The sequence below is a fragment of the Aquarana catesbeiana genome, linkage group LG03, assembly GCF_042186555.1.
Source record: "Aquarana catesbeiana isolate 2022-GZ linkage group LG03, ASM4218655v1, whole genome shotgun sequence".
Taxonomy (NCBI): Eukaryota; Metazoa; Chordata; class Amphibia; order Anura; family Ranidae; genus Aquarana; species Aquarana catesbeiana.
The window spans coordinates 741,849,965-741,858,920 of NC_133326.1; the positions used below are offsets into that span (position 1 = coordinate 741,849,965).

At 38.7% G+C, this 8,956-nt stretch overlaps 2 protein-coding genes across 2 annotated transcripts in view; one reads left to right on the plus strand and one right to left on the minus strand.

Annotated features, from left to right (window-relative positions):
- LOC141133873 (ribonuclease inhibitor-like) overlaps positions 1-1,743 on the minus strand; it is a gene marked incomplete at its 5' end in the record, with an annotated part of 29,021 nt that extends 27,278 nt beyond the window's left edge. Inside the window, 1 exon segment of the mRNA XM_073623460.1 lies at positions 1,667-1,743. Within this exon segment, the coding sequence (XP_073479561.1) occupies positions 1,667-1,743 (77 nt within the window).
- Positions 1-8,956, plus strand: part of LOC141133875 (NACHT, LRR and PYD domains-containing protein 12-like) — a 981,044-nt gene that overhangs the window by 694,910 nt on the left and 277,178 nt on the right. The window lies entirely within an intron of this gene.

An 8,956-nucleotide genomic window follows, 5' to 3' on the forward strand; every position in this document is an offset into this window, starting at 1 on the left:
ATTCATCATGAGGATTATAGGGGGAGGTTTATCTACAAAGTAACATTTCTCCAGGAGCTCCGCTTTAAATATACAAATGCCTTAAAAGTCCCCCTTAGGGGTATTTATTTTGTTTCTAACAAGTTTTTAGATGTGGCACTACTGAGAGGAAATCCTCACCGACTCCATTTCTACAATTACTGTATAAAGTTCTAAGTTTTCTGTATAAAGTGTATTAATACCAATTCATTATTCTGCAGCACATTGTTCCAGCACTGAGGTTGTGGTAGTAGCAGACATATATTGTATGTAGTATTTGCTTTGTATTATAATTGTTGTTGTGTAATTATTATTTGGAAGTATCAGGATCAGGTGGTTGGGTGGTTTGTTACATAGTTGCACAGCCGTATAATAACACTGGGGTTGTGGTAACACTTACCTCTGTCTGCAGGTAGGTTGTCTGTCTGTGTAATATAGAGCAGAGCTACACTAGTTTGTTATTTAGTGTATAAAATATGTACAAAGATAAAGAATGACAGAAAATACAACAAAGACAAAAGGACAGACACAGTCTGGCTGTGAGAATAAAACACAAATAAAAGTTTTCTGAGGATTATTCTGTGACAGGAACAGGTCAGGAACATCCGCTATTCACCGGTTAGACCGCCACCATGGAAATCACCCCGTCCATATCTCAGGATCCTCAATTTATGGGTGTGGGTGGAGTTTAACCATCAGCCAATCAACCCTGGGGGAGTGTTCCCTGCCCAGCCCACAAGCCGGTCCTGTGTTCTGAAGGAACTGGAGCTAAATGGGTCATGAATGGTTCTAATGGATGAGGATTGGATTTTTAACACTGGCATGTCAGTCTGATCCCAACAAGACCAATCAGTGCTTGTCTCGTGTGATCAGACTCCATAGAACCATTCTGGGGGTTTCTCCTGGATTCTATCTTCACTACACATTCAATGTTATATGTACATGTACCCCAACATGTGTACAGTCAGGAGGAATTATTTCCATCTCTCTACAACTAATATTTTATTTTATATGAGAGATAAAATAGATTCCTCTGATCTCTGATATAAATCAATATCTGGCAGACAGTTTGGGGTCTTTTCACTGTATCGGCCTCGTCCTCTGCTGGGCTTGTAGATGAAATGACTAGGACTTCTTTTTGAGGCTCAGTGAGGTGACAATTTTATATCTACAAGGATGGGGGGATTTTATTGTCATCTAGGGGTCACTTCTGGTCTAGAGACTCGCTCTGTCCTTCCAGATTCTAAATGAGGACCATCTGTCTATGATTGGTCACTGAATGAAGAGAATACGGAGTCCTGTGCGTCTTCTGGTCCATTTCAGGACTGAATTCAGCACAAAACTCAGGCAGAAATCGGACCTGAAATGGTGAATGGAGATGCCCCGGACTGCCTGCTGTGAGCCGCAGTGAACTCCAGTGTGAACCCAGCCAAAGTCTGATCTCTGATAGTCAGTGGAGGGGGGAGGGGATGAAAGCCAATAACAGCGAGTGACCTGAAGGACTATGATGGGAACTCCCAGTGTAACCGGCCAATCAGAAGTCTGTCTTTGTATAACTTTCATCTAGGTGATATGTCTGGGTCCCTCACATAGAAGATTTATACCAGAATCCTGCAGAATATTATATCATTTATAGGATAATTCTCACCTCAGCCACTGCAGAGTACAGCCAGGATGTCTGAGCCCCTCACATAGAAGTTTTATTCCAGAGTCTTCCAGATTATTAAATGATAAATCCAGTCTGGTGAGGGATCGATTATTGATAAGAATGGATCGGAGATCATCACAGCCAGAGGAAGTCAAACCACACCAATGCAACCTGCAGAGACAAATCCAGACACATGATATTATATTATAAGATGAATATGAGGAATTATTCCCATTTAGTGAAAAGTAGCATAACATCACTAGAGCGGAATATCAGGATATACAGAATGTTATACAGAGGAAAGATCTTGTTATTAGGGAAGCTGATAAAGGTGAAGCTGTTGTAGTACTTATGTCTACACAGTATAAAGAGGGGGCTCTGTGACAGCTCAGCTACCCCCTTATGTACCCGGTTATTAAGCAGGACCTCACACAGTGTCTAATACAGGGGGCTTCTGAAATTGATAGATAAAAGAAAGGATCTGGGGGGTTTATGAAATATAACAGCAGAATTTTTGATACCCCAGTGACCCTAATATTCCATCACCTTCCTAAAGTCCACCAATCAAGAGTTCCCATTGAAGGTCACCGGATTGTGTCAGGAATAGGATCCCTTATAGAGAATGTAGGGGGGAGGGGTGGATATACATTTCCAGCCTTTAGTGCTGAGACTTCTGGGATATATTAGAGATACAAGTACTATATTGGTGGATATTCCACATTTACAATGGGATTCTACATTCACATGTGACAGCAAAATTTGGCTGCACACAGAGCACACAGCCAAATCTCCTGTTTCTAATCATAATAACAATTTTGTCTAATGATATAAATGCATTTCACCTTTTGATCGTTTCCATCCTCTGGTGTGTGCCACATCCAACCAACTAAACAAAACACATCCTCACGGTTCCAGTTCCACGATCACACTGCCTGCTCAGCTGTGTGCTCACTCTTTATTAGCATAACAGAAAGTCCCCAAAGCTCGAGGGTTCGGCCTCCAACAGCCAACCTCTTGCAAAGCTTGTGACCTCACAGGATATGACCTCACAGGATATCAATGACCATATAAGGATTTAACAACAGAACACAAAACAACCACCAATTACTACAGGACATGATACAATATACTAAATGACGATGACTAAAGTTCCTTGTGCATGGGATATTATCTGCAGGTGTATGTCATGGCACCCCAAACATGTTGATCAGGCATACCAGGGGTGACAAGAGCAAACCACCGCTAAACCGATAATGTCTTAGCAGAGTAAATGCATCCCCACCAGACGATCGTTCTGTGCATTGCACAGGGGCCCTTTTGCTGGTGGACATGCCCTTTCTCCGCAAACACCTCTCTCCAAACACCAGGAAGTTTTCCACTACCTAACAGGTCTCAACCAGCTTCGGTCTGCCCCAGTCAGCTCTTTAGAGCGGTCTGCGATTGAACACACACTGGGAGACTTATGACAATACATTAATATAAAATTTTCCACAACACATGGGGGACACTTCACATTAAAGCACTTTATTGTTCCATCCCCCATTCTTTAGTGTCTCCAGCAATCAGATATCATCTCCATAGATATAGATCATATACTAGGATGTTACAGGAATTATTACAGAGGATGTAAAGGATGAAGGTTTTTTACCTTAACCACTTCAGCCCTGGAAGGTTTTACCCCCTTAATGACCAGAGAACTTTTTACAATTTGGCACTGCGCTGCTTTATCTGGTAATTGCGCGGTCATGCAATGCTGTACACAAACTAAATTTGTGTCCTTTTTTTTCCTACAAATAGAGCTTTATTTTGGTGGAATTTTATCACCTCTGGGATTTTTATTTTTTGCAATATAAATGAAAAAAGAACGAAAATTTTGAAAAAAAAATATTTCTACTTCTTGTTATAAAAAAAATCCAATAAACTCAATTTTAGTCATATATTTAGGCCAAAATGTATTCAGCCACATGTCTTGGGTAAAAAATGTCAATAAGCGTATATTTATTGGTTTGTGCAAAAGTTAATGTACTTGCAAACTATAGTACATTTATTGGAATTTACGCAGCTTTTACTTTAATTTAATTTCTTGAGGTGCTAAAATGACAGGGCAGTACAAACCCCCCAAATCACCCCATTTTGGAAAGTAGACACCCCAAGCTATTTGCTGAGAGGCATTTTGAGCAAATTGAATATTTTTTTTGTCACAAGTGATTGAAAAATGACAAAAGAAAGAAAAAGTACACAAAGTTGTCACTAAATGATATATTGCTCACACATGCCATAGTTATATGTAGAATTACACCCCAAAAATACATTCTGCTGCTTCTCCTGAGTATGGGGATACCACATGTGTGAGACTTTTTGGGAGCCTAGCCGCGTACGGGGCCCCGAAAACCAATCACTGCCTTCAGGATTTCTAAGGGTGTAAATTTTTGATTTCACTCTTCACTGCCTATCACAGTTTCTGAGGCCATAAAATGACAAGATAGCACAAAACCCCCAAATGACCCCATTTTGGAAAGTAGACACCCCAAGCTATCTGCTGAGAAGTATGGTGAGTATTTTGCAGATCTCACTTTTTGTCACAAAGTTTTGAAAATTTAAAAAAGAAAAAAATCCTTTTCTTTCTTAATTTTACAAAACAAATGAGATCTGCAAAATACTCACCATACTTCTCAGCAAATAGCTTGGGGTGTCTACTTTCCAAAATGGGGTAATTTGGGGGGTTTTGTGCTATCTTGTCATTTCATGGCCTCAGAAACTGTGATAGGCAGTGAGGAGTGAAATCACCATTTTACACCCTTAGAAATCCTGAAGGCGGTGATTGTTTTTCGGGGTCCTGTACACGGCTAGACTGCCAAAAAGCCTCACACATGTGGTATCCCCGTACTCAGGAGAAGCAGCAGAATGTATTTTGGGGTCTAATTCCACATATACCCATGGCATGTGTGAGCAATATATCATTTAGTGACAAGTTTGTGTAAAAAAAAAATTAAACTTGTGTCAAAATAAAATATTCCATGGACTGAACATGGCTCTCAGCAAATATCTTGGGGTGTCTACTTTCCAAAAAGGGGTCATTTGGGGGGTTGAGCTGTCCTGGCATTTTATGCCCAACATTAGAAGCTTATGCCACACATCATCCACTCCTCTAACCACTTGAACCACCAAGTCCTTTCTGACACTTTTTTTACATGAAAACTTTTTTTTGCTAAAAGTTACTTTGAACCCCCAAACATCATATGATAAATGTTTTTGCCATACCAGAAAAACTAGAGAGTTACCACATCCCTGTATATATAGAGAAATTTAGAATTTCCCCCAATTGGGACTTTAAATTGGCAAAAACAGTGGAGTGCAGTAGAATACAAAAGTACGTATATAGAGTAGTTTCTCTCCAGTAACCAAGAACACTTTCTGGTAACCAAATCCAGTACCCAACGTATTTTAGGTTCAAAGTAACTTCATCGTATTTGTATAGGAGATTTTAAATTTGAGATATGGTGAATGGCACCGCAATCAAACACACAGAGTATTCAGGCAAGACTGAAATTAACATTGTCAGTGGATGGTGTATGTAAAGGTATTCAACCTATATTTGAAATGTAACGGCCTGCAGAAAAGGAACGTGTCAGTGGTCCCTCGGGCCAGAGAATGTGCAGCTGGAATTGATAACTTTACAGCTTCTATGGAGATCTCACAGTAGGGGTCAGAATAGGACATTGGTCAGGGTCCTGTGTAAATGATGACACTATGTTGGAATGGTGTGTACCGTTCCTTAAGCTATGTACAGGGGGTCCATAAGGAACGGCATCCGATCTGGCAAAGTCTGCAGTCATATATATCATATATCATATATTTTTTTAAAGAGGCCCTACAGATTAAAATGGTGGGTGTTACTTTTTTTCACAAAGTATTTGCACAGTGATTTTTCAAACACAATTTTTTGGGAAAAAAATATTTTTTTAATTGTCATGCACAAAAACACACTATATTGCCAAATTTTTAGTGAAAAATAAAAAATGATCTTATTCTGAGTACATAGATACCAAACACGACATTCTTTAAAATGACGCACACCCGCACAGCGACGACAAACTATATACATTTTAAAAAGCATTTAAATGCCTTTACAGGTTATCACTTTAGATTTACAGAGGAGGTCTACTGCTAGAATTACTGCCCTCAATCTGACGTTCGAGGTGATACCTCACATGCATGGTGCAATTGCTGTTCACATATGTCACAAGACTGACACTTGCATTCACCTTTACGCGTGTGTAAGGGGGGGGGGGACAGGGGTGGTTTTATTTATTTATTTATTTATATCATTTATATTGCTTTTTATTTGATTTTTACACTGTCCCTTTCATTTATTTTTTAATCATTTTTTTTTTATCACAGGGAATGTAAATATCCCCTATGATAGCAATATGTAGTGACAGGTACTCTTTTTTTGAAATTTTTTTGGGTCTATTAGACCCTAGATCACTCCTCAGCCCTTAAAAGCATCTGACCACACCAAGGTCGGTGTGATAAGATGCTTTTCCAATTAGACATGTGCATTTCGTTTAGTTCCGAATCGAAATTTGGATGAAATTTTCATTATTCGGACATTCGGATGCATCCGAAATACCGAATTACAATACTAATGAATTTAAATGAATCTGAAATGTTTCAAATCGAAAACCCACGGACGAAATTCAAATTGAATTCGAAACGAATTCGAAACCAAATTCGAAATATATTCGATTCGAATATATATAACAATTTTCCGAAATTCGAATTTCATATAGAATGAAATTTAATTTAAATAGAATAGAAAATAATATAAAAAAAAAATAGATCAGATCAGAAAAAAAAAATATATATATATATAACTAACCATTTTCTGAAATTCGAATTTCATATAGAATGAAATTGAATTTGAATATAAAAGATTAGAATAGATTAGAAAATAATAGAAAAGAATATCATAGAAAAACATTAGAACAGATCAGGAAAAAAAATTATATATATATATATATATATATATATATATATATATATATATATATATATATATATATATATACATATATATATATATATATATATATATATATATATATATATATATATATATATATATATATATATATATATATATATATATATATATATATAACCATGTCCCGGCATTCAAATTTCATATAGAATGATTTTTTAAAAGAAAAGAAAAGAAAATAGACTAGAAAAACAATAGAACAGAATAGAATAAAATATAATATATATATTCTATTGTTTTTCTATTCTAATCTTTTCTATTCTAATTTGAATTCATTCTATATGAATTTCGAATTTCAAAAGATGGTTATATATATAAATATTTTTTATATATATATATATAACCATTTTCCGAAATTCGAATTTCATATAGAATGAATTCGAATTCGAATAGAAAAGATTAGACTAGAAATAGAAAACAGACTAGAAAAACAATAGAACAGAATTGAGTAAAATATAATGTGTATATATATTATATTTTATTCTATTCTGTTCTATTTTTTTTCTATTTTAATCTTTTCTATTTGAATTTGAATTCATTCTATATGAATTTCGCATTTCAATTGATGGTTATATATAAATAAATATCTAATATATATATATATATATATATATATATATATATATATATATATATATATATATATATATATATATATATATATATATATATATATTCTATTCTATTCTATATATATATAACCATTTTCCGAAATTCGAATTTCATATAGAATGAATTCGAATAGAAAAGATTAGACTAGAAATAGAAAATAGACTAGAAAAACAATAGAACACAATTGAGTAAAATATAATGTGTATATATATTATATTTCCTGACAGACTCCATGGCAGCCTACGTGTGGGTTTAAACCGCCTCCTCTCCAATGCTATAGGACCCCATTCCCATAAATGAGTACTCACCACTAGCTACAGCGTTCCTTTTTTGTCCTCCTCCAAAGGACCTACACAAGATGTTTGCGTCCGGTCGGACGGATCCAAGATCATGGCATACCTTTTGCGGTGCAGCTCAGGGCCCAGCCACGGGCGGGCGAGTAGCAGGTAGAGGCTGATGTTTACCCCTTTGGTGGAGGGATGGTCGCCTCTGTATGCCGAACATCCAGGGACATCAACGGCTGGCAAGTTCGGAAGTTTAAAGTTTTTTCCATGGCAGTTTTTTCTATGTACTGTCCGTTTCCCCCCCTAGGTCTCCAGGCTTTGGCTATGACCGCCGCGGTCTTTGTCGGGACCGTTTTCCCCCTCATGGCGGCTGGAGCGCTTGTGTGTTCCAGCTCGCCTCAGCACTTCTGGGTTCGGCCGTCCGCACTGCTCGTGCATGCGCGGTAGCCTCCTCGGGTCCGAGGCTTGGCTCGCGCGTGCATAGAGCGGCGGAACGCTCGGCAATCCGCACATGCGCAGTACGGTCACCGTCCGACGGCGCAGGCGTGAGGTCGGGCGGTGACGTCATGGGCGGGGGGTTTAAATGCTGCTCCTAGACTCCTTCACAGTGGGAATGCCCTCTGTTCAGTTCAGCAAGGCGTACGCCTTCCCGCCGCTTCCAGTCATCCTGAGATTCCTGCAGAGACTCCGTTCAGAAGTGTTGATGATAGCTCCATACAGGCCGAAGAGACCCTGGTTCCCTCTCCTTGTCCAACTCAGCTTCAGGGACCCGGTGCCTCTCCCTCTCAGGCCGGACCTTCTTTCTCAAGGATCAGTCCTGCACCCGTGTCCAGCAGTGCTGAGACTGATGGTCTGGTTTTTGAGAGGGAGAGGCTAATCTCGCTTGGCTGTGCTCCTACAGGAATATCGACTCTCATGAGTTCAAGAAGATCCAGCACAAATAGAGTTTACAGTAGAATCTGGTCCAAATTTGTGGATTTTTGCTCCTCTAGCGGCAGGTCTTTTAGACACCCGGGGTGCAAGATATACTCAGCTTTCTTAAAACGGGCTTATATCTACCATTATCCATCAGCTTGCTCAGGTCTCGGTACTGTCGGCCTTCTCTGGGTCCTCCTGGGCAACTAATCCACTAATCCGACAATTTTTTCGTGGCGCTTCAAGGCTCAAGCCCCAAAGGAAATCCAGATTCCCCAAATGGGACCTGCCACTTGTCCTAGACTCAATCTCCGGACTCAGTACTACCGGGACTTCCCCGCTCTCTGTCAAGGACTTCTCAGCTAAAGTAGTCTTTCTAGTAGCCATCACATCGGCAAAATGAGTTTCTGAGATTGGCTCTCTGGGTTGTGAAGA